The sequence below is a fragment of the Hippoglossus hippoglossus genome, chromosome 9 (assembly GCF_009819705.1).
Source record: "Hippoglossus hippoglossus isolate fHipHip1 chromosome 9, fHipHip1.pri, whole genome shotgun sequence".
NCBI classification, from domain to species: domain Eukaryota; kingdom Metazoa; phylum Chordata; class Actinopteri; order Pleuronectiformes; family Pleuronectidae; genus Hippoglossus; species Hippoglossus hippoglossus.
The window spans coordinates 10,448,706-10,470,721 of NC_047159.1; the positions used below are offsets into that span (position 1 = coordinate 10,448,706).

Consider the following 22,016-nt stretch of genomic DNA (forward strand, 5'->3'; position numbering starts at 1 on the left):
TGCATCACTACATGTCATAGTGTCACATAGATGTTGATGTGTGCAATCGGTTTTCTGGGAATTCCTTGAAATTGCATTATCCAGCTTAACAATCAACAGCCTGTTTATGTTACTCACCAGTAACATAAACTGTTAAATGACGAAGTCCTTCAGAAAGGTTTGTTGACTGTGTAGGACTTGCTGTGCAGCTGCTTTACTGTTTTAGTGAGCCGCATGTGGGGATAAATACTGTCGGCTCCATGTAAACACATACAAATCTGTGTCAAAGCACGTGGTGGAGTTTTACATGATTCTCCCAAGAATATCAACACAACAGGCAGTGGGTTTACTCGCAGTCATTGTTGCAGCCTGACTGATGGTGGTGCTCAGAGCATAGAGGACATGGACAGTGCTAAAGCTGAGTCATGAAGAAGCCACAGCTGTCACACAGTGCCACCTAGTGGTTTGTATACCATGTAAAGGAGTGAAATCAATTTGTTCTCTACAAATTGATTTATATACATATATAAGAAGTTGTCAGTTTAACAGCAATTATTCCAGACTTCATGATGGTTACATCAATGTGCAGTTTGTGTTGAAGTTGTTGTAGAGACATGTTGATTCATATGTATGATCGATTCGGAGGCTGCAGCCTGTGGTTCTATCAAACTGCAATATTATGTACATTCAAATCAGAAGATAGGCTAATACAATGTCAGAGGATGTGGTTTGTGTAGATATATATGTTTATATACAGTTATTTAACAAAGTTTCAACAAAAAATGAACATTATACACTTCATGAAGGTATGGTAAGGTAGTTATTAATCAGTATTTCAGCTAAGTGTTTCTAATAAACTGAGAAGTGAATGTGTGTATAGTGAATAATTTCATCTGACATTGCTACAGTTGCGACAGTGTAAGCTCACTATGATATGAATTTATGTTTATTTTTATGTGCTTTGAATATGTGTACTTGCTTTTCCTTTGATAAACTTGGAGAAAACCAACGCAGAAAGCTCTCGTCGGCCGGAAGGTTCAAGCCTGTCTCACAACGTGCCATGGATATTTTGTGTTAAAGTAAAAAAACTTCACTGTGATCGTTCCTTTGTGCAACTTGAGGAATTATCAATAGTCCAGCTTCATGATGACATCTCTCATTATCCTGTTTTAGTATGAACACGTCAATTCCCCTTATACTGACAAGTGTTTTCCAATAAGGATTTTCAGAACAATGTAAAGTACTCTATGTGCAAGGTGAGATAATGCTTTATTCCTGCCCTGACACCATCAACTGCAGATGTTAACAATACTAAATGCCTCAGACCTGCAGATGTTGTGTGGTGACGTGTCCCACATATCAAGATCAATAGATATGCAGCGTATGAGTCCATTTGGCCTCAAATACGATTGATAGTTATGAGTAAATTGTCAGTTTTCCAATTTCTCTTCTGCCTCCGATGCCACATCAGCTGAGTGGGCAGTTACTGGACAATAGCGGAACCCAGTGTAGGTGTGGGCCAGTGTTAATCAGCCACATCCGTTTTACACTCCAACAATGGATTGTGACTCTCTGGCAGCCGCCTCTCCACAACCAACGTCAGAGGATAACACGATGACCTGACAGCTTCACTCCTTAGGTGAGGGCCCACATCTTCCTGAATGCATTGTTCTGCAAAAGTGGGCTTTTAAGTGGACTTTCCAATGAGTGTGGTAATCCTAAATAAACCACAGAGAGAGGAGAGACGGAGAAAGTAATGGATGGACTTGTACACACAAACACAGCCTCCACAACCACAGTAAAAAGTGAAGAACTTCTAATGATGAGAAGAAATAGAAGGAGAAGAAGAAGCAATAGTGTTGTTGGGACAGCAATTTGACTTTTTTAGACATTAGACATTTTTAGATTAGTTTGTACAGTATGGTTGTGTACTGTATTGTAACCTGTTTATAATTTGTTTAGGTGGCAAATGAGTTTCCTCATTAAGGATTATTATAGCTGCGTAGTCTAATCTTGAATCTTACTCTGGTCCAGTTTATGGTCCTTATTGCGGTCCAACCAGAGAAGTTACTTCTTGCTTCCGGACCATCTGATGATAGTGACTCATTTGTTTGCAGAGTCCTCCAGAAGAAGCCCACGCTGCCCTTCCTACACTTTATGGGGAATTCGCACAAGGGTTTAATTGCAGTGACAAATAAAATAACAAATTTTGACCAATAAGTAAACAACAACAAAACCCTGTGACTCTTTGTTATAGTTGAAGAGTTAAACACCCACCATTTGAAACCCATCAGTCATCATGGCTAATAGTTAAACTGCTCTGTCAAGTCAACATCAGGAGATATGATGTGTTTATGCAAGAAGTGTGTAAAGATTACACAGTACCACAAAGGTTCTGAATTAGTTTGAGTGAACTCCACTGGTGTGGCTGTAGTTTTTGATGTAAATTAACGTGTGTTCCTATAAATATGAGGTTTTAAGTCAAATCTAACAAACTTATATGACAATTACAACTCACCAGATGAAATTAAACACAGGCAGTCAAGTTGTCTGAACCTAGTGGTGTAGTTGTGCAAGTGGTATACTCTATACTTCTTATTTTCATTTTTTTCAGGCAGTCCGGCAAAGGATGTAAACAGTGTTATAAACAGTGACGTGTACTCTTGCATTTTTTGTTTACCTAGAAATGGCTTGCAGGACACGAATTAATGATGCACACAACAGGCGATTTAGAAGTGGGTATACGCTATGCTGATTTAGAAATAAGTAGTTATACGCCGTGTACCTGCGTATACCCTGCACTACACTACTGTCTGACCCTCTGCTATATCTAATGTTACTATTTGACAGAGAGGGGGGTTGAAATATGGTACAAAAAACAATAAGAGGAATGAAAAGAACATATGTAAGAGGACAAGACAATAATGATGTTGTGGAAGGATGAACACCAGGAGGAAAGTCGAGTTATAATTCTTAATTTTCTTTGAAAAATCTGAAATAAACTTTTTATTGTAATACCGCAGAAATTAGACGTCATTCTAGCAAGTCTTATATCAACCTAGATTTTATATTTCAAGCTGAATGCCCATCCGGACAAAGAGAAAATCTGCTTGAGGACAAACCACAATGTTGCTCCCCATACATAAAATCATCCAACAAAACAAACTCAAATCAAATGGATTACAGTTCTAGTTATTACTGCAGGAAGTATGTCCACCTCCCAGCCTCAGAAAACTATTTATCACCAGCACCTTGTGCACAAACGTGTGCAGGTCTGCAGGAAGAAACAGCTGACCTGCCTTGAACTGGTGGTAACACAAATCCTCAACCTCTGCTGCTCACAGCGATAAGTTACAGTAAATCTTTTTCATAATAATAACTGCAACTGTGCCTCTATTCCACTTTTACTTCTTGCAATTCCAGCCAAAGCTGCAAACCTGTTTTCCAATGACAGTTGATGATAACATATCAAAATAAGTTACACAGTCATCAAAAACAGGAAGGGAGGGAGCAGTATGAATGTTGTTGGGAGTGTAGGACTACTTTTGAAGTGTTCTTTTGCCCTCTGGTGGCCTGTAGCAGACCAAACTAATTATCCCAATTTTTTTTGTAATTTCCACATCCATGAATAACAATTACAAAGCTTAAGCTTTATAGTTGTATTTATTTATATATGACAAATCGATTAATTGATAAAAAAAAAATGGCTGCACTCTAAAAATGGAATTATTGTGATTCCATTTTTAGAGGGCAGCAATTTTTTATTTGAAGGTGCTGTGACCATTATTACAGGAACATACAAAGACAAAATGTTGGTGTGGACACAACACAGCTTTAATCCTTGATAAAAAAAAAGGTATGCAAACCCCTTTTAATGCACAACAAGGGTAAAAACTGGCTGTTAGTATTGTACATTTTTCTCTTTCTCACTATGGTTTGTAAAATAAGACTTACGTGCATCAGATGTACAAAAGCAGCTGTGTGAAACGAATGGCACGAGTGAATATATACTGTATGGGTCATTTCTGTGTGTAAAAGTGATTGTTGTGTTTGTTTATAATGGTAAAAATATATGTATCTCTAATGGTAAAAATATATGTGTCTGCTAAATTTTAATTATTTAAATCATAAAGGAAAATAATGATTATTGGTAATCATTTTTGGCAAAAACACGATATTTAATGAATACTTAGAAAATTAAATGATAAAATAAATTTATTTCGAAAATATAGCAAAGAAACACTCAAATACAATCTTAGTGATACAACAAAGGTTCTTATTCAAAAAGTAGCAAAGGAAACATTTGAATAAGGATTTGTGATGATCAAACACAAGTTAATTGATGAATTCCTGAAATACTGAATGATGAAATGCATTCACTGCAAAGATACAGAAAATAAAAACTGACTTTTGACCCATGTTGTGTATCAAAGGGTTAAATGAGACACAGCTGCATACATAAATCCAGCTGTTACGTTCATACACTCAAGCACAATGTCACTGTGTGATACACTGATAATCAATCGATCACATATTATCTTTAAAGCCCATATTCCCAAATTACAATTCGTGTCATAGAGCTCAACAATGTGCTTAACCTTCAACAATAATGATGGAAAAACTACCATAAACAGAGGATATACTGTAGATTGTCTTGTTCCACTGCTGCATGGTTTATTCTCACGCTTACATATCGATGATCTGCTTCTATAGTGTGAGCAGTGGCTGGTTTGAACGGCGTCACGACTCGAGCGGACACCTGGAGCTCTGATTGGCTGAGAGCGCAGATCCGGGTACTGCGCTAGAACGAGCCCATTAGCTAAAGGTACCAATATGGCGGAGGTAAGAGGGAAAACAGGGGAGAAGCAATCGATCTTAAATCGATATTTGTGAAAATTCTGTCGGGTATTTTTCACTTTTGTGCCGTCGATTGGGGCCACGGCGCTTTTTGCCGTCCGTGGAGCGTGTGTCGCGTCCGGAATGTCAGTTTTATTCCTCTAAAATCTGCTTGAATGTCCGGGCTGATCCTTCACTACCAGGCCGCTGCGCCTTCGCTCTCTCAGCTGCTCCGGTGTAGCGGCGGTGTAAATTGATACGTAAATTTAACGTTAGCCGCGCTGGGTTGTAGGAAACAACCGGCTACGTCTCGTGTGTGATGAATTAAAACTGTGTTTTCTCTCGCTGGGCTCAACCGGCGACTCCTGTATTGTCAGGACGAGCCGGCTCCGTGGACCGCGGTGCCGCGCAAACGAAATTAGTGTTTACATTTTTCGACGGATAGCGTTAACAGCAGGCTCTGGTGGAGGGGTTAGCATGCAGGCTAGCTAACAGTTTGTGGAGCCGACACCGCTTTAAATCGCACTGCCTGAAAGTATCTCTGTGTGTTGCCTCGGATCGAGTCCCACACATTGTGATCAGCTCAATGCCGGGGTTTTAAACCATGTTTCGGTCACAGTTGTCCTCTTGTGTGGAGCGTTTATTAGCGACTCAACACACTAGCCGCCACCTATTGCAGGTAACGTTAGCGGTGGAACCTGCCTTCCTAGTAGTAGTGTCCCTGATCGTAGTGCCGGACATTAGAGGCATTTTAGCTTCTCCTGGTTTTCATGTATCCTGTTGAACCTCCTGATTTACAGTTGAACTCATGTTTCAACCACAGCGCTCATTTATGCTCTGGTCTTCTTCTTTTGCAGGCTTCCCTAGGGAGTTCAAGTCCAGGTAAGGAAACCTCTGCTATAAACTGAATCTGCAAACGTATTTAATTAACTTTGATTATCTACTCAAGTTTATTTTAATTAAGAGATTTCAAGATGACATGATGGTGTTTGCACATGGAGTATGTTGTCTAAGGAAATGGCTTTGAAATTGACTAAAGGTTAAAGTAATCTAACTTGTGAATTGACGCTGTAATAAGAGCGAGACATTGATTATTCTTTTCTTTTCCCCCTTTTCTCTCACTCAGTTGGCTCTTTATCGTCAGAGGACCATGACTTTGACCCAACAGCAGACATGTTAGTTCATGAGTACGATGATGAGAGGACTCTGGAGGAGGAAGAGTCTTTAGATGGAGGGAGGAACTTCAGATCTGAGATTGCAGATCTAGAAAAGGTGAACTTCAAAATGCCCTTAACAGTTTTTTACCTGTGTAAATGCAACACGTGTACATTTAAGCATTTGAATTTGCATTTTTGTGCTTATGAAAGTTGTGTATGTATCATTTAATTTGAGTGGAAGCCAGAGTGCTCTGTCGTGTACGTAGGGCTGTAAATATTGATGCTGAGTTGTCACAAGGAAAAAAGGTTAATATTTTAAGACTGTGACAATTGCTTTTGTGGCTTTTATGAGGACAAGGGGAACTCGTCAGATTCATAGCTGCTGATAGTACAATCACTAAATGTCAACTAAGTTAAAAAATATATATTACTCGGTAATACTCATATATTTGTCTTATTGTGATATATTTACATTTGGAATAAAAAGATATCTTGTTTTTCTCAAAGTTTTTAACAGTCCTTAACCTTTGGGTCCGTTTAAGTGAAATATGTAATAGTTTTCAATATGAATGTTGTATAGTAATTTATATTGTGATGGATGATTCTGTGATATGTTTACTTAATTTATGAAGTATATTAAGTAAACATGATTTTGCCTCTCTCCCCACCAGGAGGGGACCATGCCTTTGGAAGAACTATTGGCCATCTATCGCTACGAGGCATCAGCAGGCTCCAGTATAGACAGCTCCTCAGGAGACATCACTGATGAGCTGCCTGACATGACTTTGGACAAGGTGAACTTCTGCTGTTCTACTGTAATGTTACCCAGCCATTAAAAGAGTTTTGGGGGGAAATATGAGAAGAAAACTGATTAAATTTTCATAGTTGTAATTTAGATATTTTGTAGACATACGTTCCCTCTGTTTACAGTGGATATTCTTTTTTCTCTTTAGGAAGAAATAGCTAAAGACTTGCTGTCTGGAGACTACGAGGAGGAGACCCAGTCCTCAGCTGATGATCTGACCCCTTCAGTCACCTCCCATGAGGCCACTGATTTCTTCCCAAGAACACTTCGATGTAAGTGATAGGTTACACAAACTAAAGAAGTACTTGTTGTCTGTTGCTTTGCCAGATTAAATCTTGTAATGCAGAACCTGTTTTAAAATTAGTTAAACTCAATTCTTTATATTTTATATATATGAAAATGTAATATCTATACATCTTAATACCTTTTGTGAACTAGTAAACTCTGCAATTAGAACTATTTTAGCTAAGTTTAACGTTCACAAACTCAGGGTTTTTCCTGACCGAGCACGAAATTTGACGGAGGTGCCTCCGTATTCTCTATGCAGGAAAAACCCTGCAAACTTGAATTATTTGAAACCGGATCCAACGATTGAATTCAAGTGAAGGGGAAAGTGGTCTCAAGACTTCTGAATTCCACTTTTTAAATTGCGTTTTTAATTATTTCTGAACTCGCCAAAGTATAGTCATGCACAAAGAGCTGCATTCAATTTATGAGCTGACAATTTTTGGGCGGGCTAAAAAATGCTGTGCAACGATGTGTCACTGCACAAAATGGCCCAGTCTTATTTCAGATATGTCTTAATTTGATTTAGGAAGTAGAGATTTAAAAGTAGTTAATGTGTCAGGGATTTTTATTATAGAAGTGGAAATGGCAAGATCAACTGTTACAGTACTACATTTGACAGTTAAAACATCAGGCCACCCAGTCCGAGTTGTGCCCCTTTGTGTGTAAAGTTATTCACCTGACGTTGTTTATATTTTATTGTACAGCCAATGCCATCTCGGATGGTGACAAAGAGTCGGAGTGTGATGAAGATGGCCCAAGCCCAGAAGACTCCAGAAAGGTAAACAACACGTTTCAATTTGAAACACATTTATCCATGAAATCTGAAATTACATGGTTTACTTCAGATTATTCAGAACGTTTTTTAAAAAGTCAAATAAAGTACATTTGTTAAAAATAACCATATTCAGTAACATAAATTAAAGTGGATTCATATTTCATTTTCCATCCAAACCAACCAACATGATTGTCCTACCCCTAATCTTTACCAAATCATCAAAGAAAATGTTGACATATAGCTCTACTTTCCCCCTAGTGTCATGAATGTAAACCACACATTTCAACTTGGAACACATTTATCCATGAAAACCTAAGGACCCTTGTAAAAAGCATCTAAAACCAAAGTATTGTTTGAATATAATCTCCTAAAGCCTTAGGGCTAAGTTAACTTCATCTTTCATGCTGATTCTGTACCAGTTTAGTTGTGGGTTCAAATATAATGTTTTTGTCTTTCTATTAAAGGAAATAATGGTGGGAACACAGTACCAAGCAGAGGTTCCTTATTGCATCTGTCACTACAAAGATGGGGAGAAAGGTAACTTCCGCATTTCTGTTTTTAGAGCTTACGCCTAATATGTTGTTTAATGTAACAACACAATGTGACTAATCTCACTGTGATGTACTTTCTTTTGCAGTTTATGATGATGAAGATGAGTTATTGTGGAGCCCAGGTACAATGGCAGAAAACAAGGTCAGGGGTTTTCTGTCTGAAGTGTTGTCACGAACAACAGATGAAAAGATAGGATTTGACAAACCAGGGATGCACGTTCGAGACGATGAACAGGTCAGTCATGTCATTATCAAACCTTTCCTGTTTAACCTTAGTGATGAGCAGATAAACAATGTATGTGAGTGTCGACATCGTTTTATCATTAAGCCAGTTACCATGTCCTGTATCAATTTGATTTTGAATTCTTCCCATTTGTTCTGAGTTCTGCAGATTATTTGTTTCTAAGGTACACACAATATTTCGGTTTTGACCACTCGACTCTTTCCTCATAGGCATTGCATGAGCTTTTCAAGTGCAACTACAACACACGCGAAGCACTAGAGAGATACTGCAGCCGCATTAAGTCCTCGAAAGGTAAGAGAAGAAAATGGTGGTATCATGGGTCTTGTGTAGATCAATCACTTTAACAGTCAACATTGTACTGGGTAGATGACAATAGAAGTAGATTTGAGTGACCACTTGGTGAAGTTTCGGGAGTTTTCTATGCTCACTCGTTACCTTTGGATCATAAATGTCCACAGCAAGCATCAGACTCATCCAATGATTATTTGTCAGGATTTGTCAGTCACATGAGCTGAGATGGAGCGAGAATTTAGAACGGATTTTTATTTCATATTCTTAATCATCTTGATTCAAGGAAAATGAGAAAAATTAAATCAGTAAGTAAAATACACTTAATATTTAAATTAAGAAAATGTTATGACACAAATCCCCTTTAGTACTTGTGTCTAACACCCAGTCATCTTTTAATTTCAGATTTTATGTTATTTCTATTCTTTTTGAGATTGTGCACTCCTGAATATAATACGTATTAGGTCCATGGCAATGGGTCCGCAATCGAATTTGTACAATTTTAATTGGTGACCTTTTTATAACAATAGGAAAATCTCATCCCACTGGAAGACTACTTGGAAATCCTTCAGTCACATGTAACAGTTTTCACCTCCTCATTCTTTGACGTGTGATTTTGCAATGATGATCAGAAAATACTTGATTGAGACCCAGGGGGTTCCTTGGATTTTGTTGTTATACTACAAGAACATGTTGATCCTCAGACATCACAAGGAAGACTTTGGTAAATTAGTTTTTCTTTGTATAAAAAGACAGTTTGGGGATAATATAGATTGAATATAATTTTCCTGATGTTGTTAATGTTTTGTTTTGCATCACACGATTGTGCATCAATATATAAATGGTTTTCTGGTTTCCTTTCAGGAAAATCTCCTCCTTGGTCGGAAGAGGAATGCAAGAACTTTGAACATGCACTACAGATGTATGACAAAAATTTCCACCTCATACAGAAACACAAAGTGAGTTTGAGTTACTACCTGATTTCTTAATGCATGTCGATGCATATAAAGCTGTGAGAGTTTCTCATTCCTTTTTTATTGATTTCCTTTCCCCCCTTAGGTCCCAACACGAACTGTAGCAGAATGTGTGGCGTTTTATTACATGTGGAAGAAGTCGGAGCGCTTTGACTTCTTTGTGCAGCAGAATCGGTTTGGAAAGAAAAAATACAGCAGCTATCCCGGTGTAACGTAAGTGACAGGGGAAGACACCCATCTGTGTTAGGTTCATATTTGTGCCCATGTTTAATACAATGAGCTTTGAAAAAACACTGCTCTCATGCAATGTCTGAGGAACTTTGGGGAAATCTCAGGGTACAAGGTCAATGAGGCGAAATCGGAAGCAATGATGATCACAGGAGACTGGCCCAAACAGAGAGACGAAATTCAGATGGCCAAAAAAGGGCTTTAAGTACTTGGGGGTCATTCTGAGTCCTAACTCTTCTCAATTATACAAAGCTAATTATGATAAACTCATTTCTCAGATAAAAAAATGACCTAGAAAGATGGGGGATGCTCCCCGTACCTCAGCCCCCTACCTTGGACCAATGGACCCAAAGACTCTAGGTTGTAAACTGTATGTGAAATATAACAGCGAAACTACAATTCCGGATGGACATTTATTTAGAGAGATGGTGGTCTGTCATAAGGTATTTAGCAAAGTGAACATATTGTATCTATTTGTAGTATTTTTTTGGGCACTTTGGAATATGAATGTAACCCCTCAACTCATTACATGTCTTATGCCGTTGCATTGGAAATTTCTCTTTTGTACTTTTAGACTTTTAGACTATTTGTATGCATGTCATACTGTGTGAGAGTCACTGTCAAGGAACTTGTTTTAATAAATGTTCTGTTACGTTCAGTGACCTGATGGACAGGCTGGTGGATGAAGCAGAGGGACTGGCAGTGGACAGTTCCTCAGTGTGTTCGGGAGCTGGTGGAGGAGGAAGACTGGAGACGACCACCGACCAGCTGAGCCTGCTCAACTCCATCACTGCCAGCGATCTCACAGGTCAGTCATGGGACAAACTTCAAAAGCTAGAGATACTTGAAACTATTGCATTCATTTTCCTCCTTTGTCAGATAACGTTTCACGGGAGTCAATGTGTTTCTTGCCAAACGTCTTCCACTTCTTGAGTGTTAATTGAGTGTCCTGTCTCCTTGCAGCTTTGAGTAACAGTGTAGCCACAGTGTGCAGTCCTGCCGAGGTTAGCTGTCTCGACTCCTACAGCTTCCCTCCATTGGAAAGTCTCCATCGTGGGTCCCTTAACCACGACGAATCCCTCGGGTTCCCTTCCAACGGTGCAGACACCGACTGCCTCAACATGCTCGACGCCGGCTTCTACCACACCGACCTGGGCCAGCTAGGAGGAGTGTGCGTCAACAAGGACTGCGAGCGGCCCTCAAAGAGACTCAAGATGGCGCTGCCTGACTCCTTTATCAATGACGTGTCTGTGGGTAACCTCGGAGTTGACTTCGAGGCGCGACGGACAACGACGCACCACCACCGAATCACCGGCGCCAAAATGGCAGTATCCGTCACAGACTTTGGGAGCTTGGCTGGCAACGGCGAGCCCAATGGGTTTCTGGGAGCACACGCACGGCATCACACACAGCACACTGCAGCACTTCAATCAGAGTGATCTTCCTCCCTTGCTCTTCCCTTTTGAAACCCCTTATCTTGCTTGTACATAAGACTGACCTCACTGGAGAATCCAATTTGTTTAAATTCTATTATATATATATATATCTATATATATGTATATGAATATACTTTGTTTTCATTTTTTGTGTAATATGACATCAGTGATGTCTATCATATAGAACTAAAATCTTGATTTCTCTCAAGAGTTTATATAGCCATTTATTTTATTTTTTTGCGGTCTTGAGATGTGGAACGTCCATGTACAGTTGGGCCCAGCGGCTGCAGTCGGAGAGTTGTGTATCTTCCTCCCTGACATCTACACACGTCTTCACAGCTACAGTATGTTATCCTGCCATTCTTTCCAGCTGCCAAAACTGGCTTAGTTCTCTGCCTCTAGTTTTTAGCATGTAGTTGCCTGCTTTGTTTTTTGAAGTGGTACTTTCTTTTCCTTTTTAAATTAGTGTTCGGTTTACAGGTACTTTTCAGTAACCAGACTAGTCCTAATTATTTTATTTGTCTCCAAATAAAATGGCTAGATATTGTATGAAGAACAACACTAGCACAGAGATTAGCTTGAAGACCAGGATGTTTTTGGCTTCAGCTGCTGAGACGTTCCAACTTGGTTTTCCTTCTTTTTTCTTTTTTCTTATCTCCTGTGGAAGCTTTTCTTTAGTTTATTTTTTAAATCGTTTAAAGTGGCCAAATTGGAACATTTGAATGTTTGCTACAGTTCATATTATTAATCCTTCTAGTCAAACCCAAATTATAGTCAACGATTTTATATATTTTCTATTCTAAACGGGTGAAAAATTACTTGTCCAGAGTAAAAATGGAAGTCATCTTGTTTTACTGTTGGATATCAAGTTCTTTTTTTAAATATAAATCCTGCCTCTTCCTTGGAGGCTATTGGTCCGACAAACCATAATGGCAATACTGCAATGCAAGCATATTAGTTGGGTTTAAACACCGACATCAACTGGCACAGTAAAGTACTTTTACCTTTTGAGATTTAATTAAATCCTTTCAGCTCATGTTTTCATTCTTAGGCAACTTGAGCTGTATATGTTCTTAAGTTAAATGTTAGATTATGTTCCTGAATCACATAGCGCCCCTTTCAGACCACTTAGCAGTCTTAGGTAAGCCAGCTAGCAGTATTATCTCTTTATTTAAAGCCACTTCTGATTTTTGTATTCAACCTCTGCCTAACATGTACTGAGTGTAGAACACCTCGTATAATCGGGTCTACAATTTCTCGGAGTCTAGTAGCAGAGATGGAGCCGTATTTATCTTGACTTGAGTCCATAATTGTGAACTGTAAAATGTTTAGCGGGTCATTGTCATTGAGTTGGATGCAGTAGTAGTGTTTACTTAATTTATCTATGCATTGTGCTATGACAAATTAGTTTGTTTCAGGGGTTCATCATGTTCGTCGTGCCCATAGTTGTAGTATTTCACCGTTTTGTATGTACAGACATGATTCACGCCTCTACGTCATCTTTTAGGTTCGCTCAAGTAAATTCAGTTTCCAAGCCCAGCATCATCAGAGAAGATATTCACGTTCGCGTTTCATGTAAATAATTAGCAAATAGCCTTTAAAAGTCTATTAACTGACCTCTTACACTTGTGAATCTGTGTTGATACAAAGTTTTTAATTTGATTCCTTGTCAAAAAGGCAATAATTTGTAGATATGTACAGATATATTTTGAGTTCCGCATTTTACCGGTTGACTTGGTGTTTGAATTTTATTTTCTTTCTCTCTGGAAAAGTCATGATACCCACACACTAGGACATGGCTGAAACCACGCATGCCAGCTGCGTCCGCTTCTCAAGTGTACCACTCAAAACGGCTTTACCCGAAGACCTATTGATATTACTCAGTGTTGCAGTTTTGCGTTTGAAACTTGCAGCCGTGTGTAAAAGACGCTCATCTTCTTCTTTCCTTGAAAAAACTCTTTTTACATGTCGTCTATTTGTCTTGATGGTAAAGGGATGGCTGCTGCTCTTAATGTATGTGGAGAGCTCATTTCTCTTTGAATGCAATGTGCATAATGCAGTAGGTCCTCCAAGCTCTTCTAGCTTTAGCAGTGCAGTGATATTTATTTCACCTGTGGTTTGTACAAAGACTCAGAAAACCTGTCAGAATGTTAAGGCCATTAAGTAGTAGAAGTAGGTTTTTCACCACCCTGTGAACTCTCAAAAATGTGATATTTTATTGATATGAGACTTGTGTGCGCAAGCAAGCACTAAACAAATTTATTTTATATTTTGTATTGTGTTTTGAAGTTTAAAAAGACAAAATATAGCAGTTGTTTTGAAAAAGAAAACTCCAGTCCTTTGACGAAAACAAAAACACCTTTGTGAATAAAAACCTACAAAACTTAAAAATGTATATCCAGAAATATAGACAATCAAAAACTTCACTATGAGAATTGTTCAAGAAGCTATCTTTATTGTTTATAAGAATTGTACATAAACATTGAGTTGTTTTTTTTTTTCTTTTGTTAAACATTATTTTGTATTTTCTGTTGTACTTTAATACCTTGTGTACAGATCCAGAAATAAAGCTCTGGAAAATGTTCAGAGATGAACGCATGTTCTTTTATCATGAGGAAGTTGTGAAAAGATGTGATTTTATTTACAAGCTCACATGAACAGATGCAAAGACTCAAAACTGATGTATCTAGAATGGCACTCAATAGCACATTACTGTGCCAAGGCACAAATTTAAATCTTTATTTGGATCTACACAAAATTTCTCACACTTTCTTGGCCCATGTCCCATCCTTTGGCCAAGTTTCATAGAAATCTGATTAGGGATTTTATTTTTTTTTGTAAAATTTCCAAGAATATTTCAGAGAATGTCAGGGAATTCAAGAAACTTAAAAAATGACTTGAAGATTAACAGACAGGACTCAGACAGCAACAGAAAGTGAGGACATGGAGACAGGAAGGGGATATTTTGGAAAATGTTCTGGAAAAGTTTAAGACATTTTGTTCAAAATTGGGGGGAAAGTTTCTTCAGCAAATGGCAGAATTTTTCCACTGATTTTTGTTGGAAATTAAATATTTCTGATTTAAAGTAAGAATTTGCCTTATTTTTTCTGATGAGTATTTTCTGATTTGAATAATTCAAAATAACTAGAAAATTCCTCCTGCCAAGAAATGCCTCGTGCTTGCTGCCTGTTCGAGAGAGACATTTATAAAAGCTGCATGTTTAACATGATCCAGGTTTGTGAGAGAGCGAGATCGAGATCCAAACCCTTGGGAGCCAATCCAAACAGCCAGCAAAACAATAAACAAAAAAATAGTAACGAACGCAAAGGCTAAAGATAAATCCGACTGGCTACTGGCTTGTATGGCTGACTACAGACACTCAGTCATCCTCAATACCTCCCCGCTTCTAAAATCATGCTATTCGTAATTTATTTGAATTGTACAGGAATATATAGGAAAGTTTCTGGTAAGTTTCAGAAAAAATTCCAGGAATTTATGGGGCATTTTTCAGAAAATATTCAAGAATATTCAGCAAACTTAACTAAAATGTTTTAAAAAGTAACATCAAGTAAAAAGTTGCCTCATGTTTTGTTATGAGATGATAACTTTTAATGTTCAAAATGGCTAAAATATAATTCATGTTTTGGGTGTAAACATTGAAATTTCTTCCAGAAAGACAAGAAGTCAGAAGAGAGAGAAAGCTGAGGGAGGCAGCAAAGCTGAGCTCAACATTGCAGAACTGGGTGTATTATGATAGAAATGACAGACAAACATTTCTGACTGAATCACTACTGACGCCTATATTTAAAAAGCCTTTGTTCTGATTCCAATGCTTTTCATTTTCCTTAAATCTCACTCAGGGAACGCTGTAGAGACACTGAGCCAACACACGTCTTTTCTTGTTAAATGTCCAGTGTAATCAGTAAAACTGGTGTTGTCACGAGTTTATTACCCAGTGGGAACATTTCCACACCATGGCCTCCCTAGTGCTGACAACTGGTTATTCCTCATCTTGGTCTCCTGACAGGAATGGGCAGAGTCAGCAAGTCCTCAGCCAGAGTCACTTCTACACCACTGTCCAGCAGAGCCTCTTCAGCCTGTCGCTTCAGCTCTGACACGTCGTCCTCGTCTCCCTCTTTCTGCAGGGAGCTGGGTTTGTACCTCTGACTGAAGTGGTACAGCACCAGCTTCCGTGCACTGCAGGCACATGCCACCGCCGCTGCCATCTCGGGCGTGCTGTGTCCGTGGTCCACTGCTTTCTCCCGGTGCTCGTTCCCCAGAGTTGCCTCGTGAACCAGAACGTCCGCTCCATTGCACAGACTCAGCGCTCCTTCCCCGAGAACTGAGCTGCAGTCTCCGAAAATGCAGACTTTCCTGCCTGGAATGGATTCCTCCTGTACGTCAGTAGGCAGCACCACACGCCCACTTCCCAAAGTTACAGACTCGCCAGCTTTGAGACGGCCGTAGAGAGGCCCTGGTTTCAGGCCTGACAGACACAAGGAGAGACCAGTCACCTTTCTGTAATAGTCTGAGTGAACTGTGTGTAATTCGGAATCCAAAAACTACAGGAACTCAACATTATTTTCAATACAGAATAGAAAATCAACTGAATTAAATAGACACAATTCACATACAGTTTATATCTTTGTCAAAAACGACACAGAGAGATTCTTACCCAGTTCCTTCAGCATTTCAGTTTTCAGTCTTCCGGGACGATCATGCTCCTTAATGCAAAAACCAAAGGAAGGGACACGGTGGAACAGCCTGAACGCTTTGACCACAAACTTCTTGTCTTCAAACAGGAGGTAGGAGTCACTAGAGACGTCCAGAGGGATCATTCTGCCCGGTCGCTCCTGCGGGTGCAGAGGTCCGCTCTCTGCTGTCATCTGGAAAGAGAGAATAATCACAATCAATTTTCAGAGGTAATAAACTGTATGTTTGGGCTCAGTATATTCTGTGGTTTACGCTATTCTGGGGTTTGGTGTAAACAGAATCCAGGCTTGATTGAGCTTTTTTGGGCGAGGGGCCAAATCTTTGGATAAAAGCTAGTGGCCTTTTAAGAATGTCTAAAATCATTGTCATATTTCCAGTCCCTTGAAGTGTAGTGTAGCGTACTGTGCTGTTTTAACAGTGAGTGGTGAAGTATGATTTTTACCACACATGAAAACACCACAACCAGTCACTTACCTCCAGACTGAGCTGTCCCTCCTCTGGACTCTGGTCAGCGGTGGGCTCCAGCTCATGAACTGCAGCAACAAACACATGTAGGTGAACGTCAGAGCAGATTTAATATGATATGACATTGAAGCGTCTTGACCCTACAATGTAAAGTGCAATTGAAAGTACAATGAAAACACTTACTAAATTAGTGGATTAAGTTGCAGGTGGTAAAAGATATAAATGAAGTTTATTGTTTTTAATGAAACACAGCTATTTTCTATTTATGTGAAAGAGTTGAACTACAGTTTTAAAAATCATCATGCATGTTGGTCAGATTGATATTTCAAACCTGCCTGCATAAGGGAAGAGCAGCTGTGACCCCGTGAGGCCGAGTGTCACCCTGAGAAAGTGCCGGAGGCCCCGGGGCCCGTAGATGTCCACACAGTTCAGGTTCTGCTGAGGGTCGGGGTTGGTGTTGAGGCTGATGGTGCAGAGCAGACCGGGCAGACCGAACAGGTGGTCTCCATGCAAGTGGGAGATGAAAACCTTGGAGATTCGCCCTGGGTAGAAAACATGACACATTATAATGATCGTGGTGGCAGCTGATCAGGGACTATGATCAAGACTGCTTGATATATATACAATACATCTACTCACATATTCTAATAATACTGACAATATATCCTCAATTCATTTGTCATTGCTGCTCCCTTCATCTCTATTAGACATTCTCATATAAATATATATACATATATAAATACTACCATTATGTTACAAAGTGTTTCTTCTAATCAATGTTGTAAATACTGTATGTGTTCAGTTACATCTATTGAACTTCTGTCCGTCCTGGGAGAGGGATCCCTCACATGTGGCTCTCTCAGGTTTCTATGTTATTTCTCCTGTTAATGTTAATGTAGTAAAATACAAGTTTCAAGTTTGCACAGGGTCAATGGTGTTGGACAAGGAGAGGTCAGCTCAGCAGAGCAATAAGAGAAATAGTCAGAGAATAGAAAGTAGAATAAAGTAAACAAAAGTTCAATATTAAAAAAATACTATACTGTACTATATAGATGAAATAAAGAAGGTTAAATTGCTTTAATTTTTACATTGACTGTACTAGAATGAAAACTATCATGATTATGTTAAACATTTACATGGGAAAGTTTCAGGACCAAGAAATCACTGCAATATCAATCTTATTTTAAAATGTCAATTACTCAGATAACTCGAGTTTTTGATCATGTATAAAACAAGAGTACAACACGAGTTCATTCATTCCTATTAGATCTTTTTTTAAGTACATTTAAGACTTTATCTGAGAAGCAGTAAATTGGGGGCGGGGCTGCTGAGGGACTGGAGCCGCGGGGACTCACCGGCTCTGAGCGGGCTCCTCATCAGCTGAGTCTGGGTCCCCTCCCCGCAGTCGAACAGCCAACAGTCCCCCTCTGTCCGCAGCACCAGAGCCGAGGCCCCGCGGTGAGGGGACGGGTAGGCCGAGCCGGTCCCGAGGAAAGTCACATCCATGGTCATCCTCCCCGGAAGTTACAGGGAAACCTGCTGGAAAACTGTTTTCAAATGATCCTCGTACTGAGGCAGGAGAGCGCCGTGCTGGCTGTAAACACAGTCGCACAGTGATGACGTCAGAGGAGCGACGTTGAGGCGTTCAAGTCAGGTCTGATGGCACCGAAATTTCTCCATTAAGATATTTAGGGCCCGAGCACCGAACGGTGGGAGGCCCTATTGAAATTGTAAGGATTACTAGGGCTACGTTGTAGCACTAACGGGCCCGAGCACAGGCATGGTTTTATATCATTATAGACAGTAAAATAGATGAAATATTGCTGCCAATTCAGATGTAAAGTATAATTACGATAATTGCTCCTATATATATGTTGATATGTATGTATATATGTGCTTTTTTCAAAGTTATAGATCGTATGTGTGTGTTTTTGTGTTATAGATTCTGTCAGTACATTTCCATAGATATGTTCCCTGCACTAATAGGTTGTTTTAATGGTGTAGTTCATTTGTGCATCGCTCCAGAGAACGAAGTTGCCCTGTGAACTTCAGGAAGCCATAATGAAATGGGAGAAGTTAAAGCCTCCGGAGCCAGATGATCCCATGTGCTGCTGCGAGTGTGATATCTACCAGTACGGATGCTGCTGTGACTGTGAAGATCTGGACGAGGCCATACTTCTTCTGACAGGTTAGAAGAAGTATGACCTTTAATGAGACACAAAAGGGTCACAAGGTGATTTACAGACATCAAATACAATTTAGAGGCAATTCTCAATATCATATTTTAGCCATAATTGTTCCAAAAGCTAAAAAAAGTACTTGTTAGAATAAAACCATGTAAATAACCATGCATGGTGATTATGACAGATGAGTGACAGCATCAGTTGCAGCAGGTCAGTTTACAGCACCACAGGAAACATTGCACATGTGAGATTTTTTGTGAACAAGCTCAGCTAAAATATCCTTTGGGATAATGGGCATCAAGGACTCAAAGGTTTTGGAATCCCTGCTTTAGTACAATAAACTTCAGGCCGAGTGAAGAAATGTCCCAGGGCCCCAGATCCTTCTGAGACTTCATGATGTATCAATGTATTTAATCATAAATTCATTTTATTTTATCCATTTATTTATCTTTTTACAGTTTATTTAAAACCAAACACGTGTGACATCACACCAAAGCACAATATTAAAATTACAGGGTCTGACCCTTCTAATAAGAAAACAACATGTGATTTTTCCTCATATCATCTTATTAGTTTGATCAATGAAAGTGTATTAGCATCATTCCTAATTAAGTTTTTTTATTTTCAAGTGTTTGTAACTCTGCCTGAATGTGTGCGCTGCAGGTGGCTGAGACACAAACCCCCTCACAGCGGATGTCACTCTCCTGTTCTCGGGGCCCTGATTGACAACCTGGAGATCTCCATGATCCCGGCCCTGGTGCTGCTGCCTCTGCTGCTCCGGGCTGCAGCGCTGCACTACCTGCTGGGCATCATCATCCTGACAGCTCTGCCCAGCCTGGTCCTCTGGTACTACTACGCCACGCACCGCAAGAGGAGACACACCCTCTTCTTCCTCACTCTGGCGCTGTTCTCTCTGGCCTACATGTCATCACAGAGATTCTACGGACGTCAGCCATCTGCAGCTGTGCACTGTGACTGCTGGTACTTTTAGTTACTTTTTAGTTACTTTTGTACTTTTAGTTACTTTTTAGTTACTTTTAGTTACTTTTTAGTTACTTTTGTACTTTTAGTTACTTTTGTACTTTTAGTTACTTTTTTACTTTAGTTACTTTTTAGTTACCTTCGTACTTTTAGTTGCTTTTTAGTTACTTTTGTACTTTTAGTTACTTTTTAGTTACTTTTGTACTTTTAGTTACTTTTGTACTTTTAGTTACTTTTGTACTTTTAGTTACTTTTTAGTTACTTTTGTACTTTTAGTTACTTTCGTACTTTTAGTTACTTTAGTTACTTTTTTTACTTTTCGTTACTTTTAGTTACTTTACTTTACCTTACTTTATGTTACTTTACGTTACTTTACATTACTTTTCGTTACTTTGTTACTTTTCGTTACTTTACGTTACTTCACGTTACGTTACGTTACTTTTTGTTACTTTGTTACTTCACGTTACGTTACTTCTAGTTACTTTGTAACTTTTAGTTACTTTTCGTTACTTTGTTACTTTTCGTTACTTACTTACTTTTCGTTAGTTTTTGTTACTTAGTTAGTTTTCGTTACTGTTACTTTTCGTTACCTTTAGTTACTTCACGTTACGTTACTTCACGTTACGTAACTTTACGTTACTTTACGTTGCTTTACGTTTCGTTACTTTGTTACTTTTTGTTACTTAGTCTAGTTTTTCACACAAAAAGTAAAATCTGAATAAATCCGCCCCCAAAAACTTAAATAAATACAGCAGACAAGGGAGTCAGTGTAAAATAGGTTTTATTCTGCACTTTAACATCACTAACAAGCCGCTCTCTGCATACAAACACTGATGTAATTTAACAAAAACAAACTTCAGGAACACTGCGGACGCTGCACAAAACTAATGCACATATGAAATATGGAGGGACGACAGGAATGACATGAGCCGACCAGTCACACAGTAACAGCTCATTACACACTTTAGAACAACAACAGCTAAACCGACCAAGTCAACACTTGATGGGGTGTAACAGTTTCTACATAGAGTTTCATAAAAATAAAACTATTACATAAGTTGAGTGTGAGGAGAAGCTGCACGTTGAATACTACAAAATGACCTCATCTTGTCTACAGTGTGGAACATGGAGTGACTGAATAGACACTGAACTCTGTGCAGGCACTTCAGTGCAGGGAGGTCCTAAACAGCATCCTGGAGGAGTATATATATATATGTTTACATATTGCAGATTCTGTAATGCCCTTGACAACAGTGTGTACAACTGAAATCGACTACTTAGCTGTTTTATTGTAATCTGTTACTTCATACAAATACATATTGACTAACAATCCATCTTTTAGGCATCAGTACCCCTTTGCATCAAAACAGTGCATGAGTTTAAGGTATGGACGAGTGCAGAAACTGTTTTTATCATAATGGATTGAGAATGAAAACCATATTCAAAAGGTCCTTTTAATATGGTCTGTGACCTTTCTTAGCACCGCTATTTGGTCGCTATGTTTTCATGACAGTTATATGATTTTTGAGAAGCTTGCAGCGGAGATGACCAGCAAGCAACAATTTCCATTTCTAAATGTAGAAAAACAAATTCATAACTTGATACATGAGCAAAGCTTTAACCACTTTTATGTCACAGTTTCTTCTAGATCATGGTCGACCACAACAGTGAACAGAAGTGTGTTGACTTGAGCAGAACTCGCACACAACCTGCACACACAGACACGAACACACACACGAACGAACACACGAACACACACGAACGAGCGCACGCGCGCACGCACGCACGCACGCACGCACGCACGCACGCACACAGCTTTATAAATACACTTTCAGCGGACAGTCTTAGTTTCTGCAAAAGTGCATTGTACAGTAAGTAAAATATAGTTTAGGTAGAAAATAATGTTTATCCAATTATTTGATACTGCACACTGTTTGTTTAGATATTTCAGATATAGATTAGATCCATTTGTATTTCACACTGAAGCAAAATAGTGGTGATGACTTTGCAAAAACATCCGATGATCCCACAAAAATGAAACAAAATAATTTCTAGGAGAGAATGTTTGAAGAAAAAAAGATATTGGAGTGGATGCGTTCTTAAGATATAAATT

General features: G+C 39.0%; 2 protein-coding genes across 4 annotated transcripts; one reads left to right on the plus strand and one right to left on the minus strand.

Moving 5' to 3' along the window:
• Positions 1 to 4,757: 4,757 nt before the first annotated feature.
• Positions 4,758 to 14,149, plus strand: mier3b (mesoderm induction early response 1, family member 3 b). 3 transcript variants are annotated; one of them, XM_034596756.1, is made up of 13 exons: positions 4,758 to 4,821; positions 5,673 to 5,697; positions 5,942 to 6,087; positions 6,644 to 6,766; positions 6,926 to 7,049; positions 7,770 to 7,843; positions 8,305 to 8,377; positions 8,478 to 8,626; positions 8,845 to 8,926; positions 9,788 to 9,882; positions 9,983 to 10,110; positions 10,785 to 10,933; positions 11,089 to 14,149. In XM_034596756.1, exons 1-13 carry the CDS (start codon positions 4,813 to 4,815, stop codon positions 11,562 to 11,564), a joined length of 1,653 nt encoding a protein of 550 aa, XP_034452647.1. In that variant the 5' UTR covers positions 4,758 to 4,812; the 3' UTR covers positions 11,565 to 14,149. The 3 variants fall into 3 exon arrangements, with proteins under 3 accessions (XP_034452647.1, XP_034452649.1, XP_034452646.1); XM_034596758.1 differs by lacking the exon at positions 4,758 to 4,821 and adding an exon at positions 4,937 to 4,961; XM_034596755.1 differs by lacking the exon at positions 4,758 to 4,821 and adding an exon at positions 5,091 to 5,494.
• A 1,058-nt stretch (positions 14,150 to 15,207) lies between these two features.
• elac1 (elaC ribonuclease Z 1) lies at positions 15,208 to 18,393 on the minus strand. Its single transcript, XM_034596763.1, has 5 exons — positions 18,095 to 18,393; positions 17,075 to 17,281; positions 16,749 to 16,807; positions 16,237 to 16,447; positions 15,208 to 16,047 (listed from the first exon to the last, which is right to left on the minus strand). Exons 1-5 carry the CDS (start codon positions 18,249 to 18,251, stop codon positions 15,569 to 15,571), a joined length of 1,113 nt encoding a protein of 370 aa, XP_034452654.1. The 5' UTR covers positions 18,252 to 18,393; the 3' UTR covers positions 15,208 to 15,568.
• Positions 18,394 to 22,016: the final 3,623 nt, after the last annotated feature.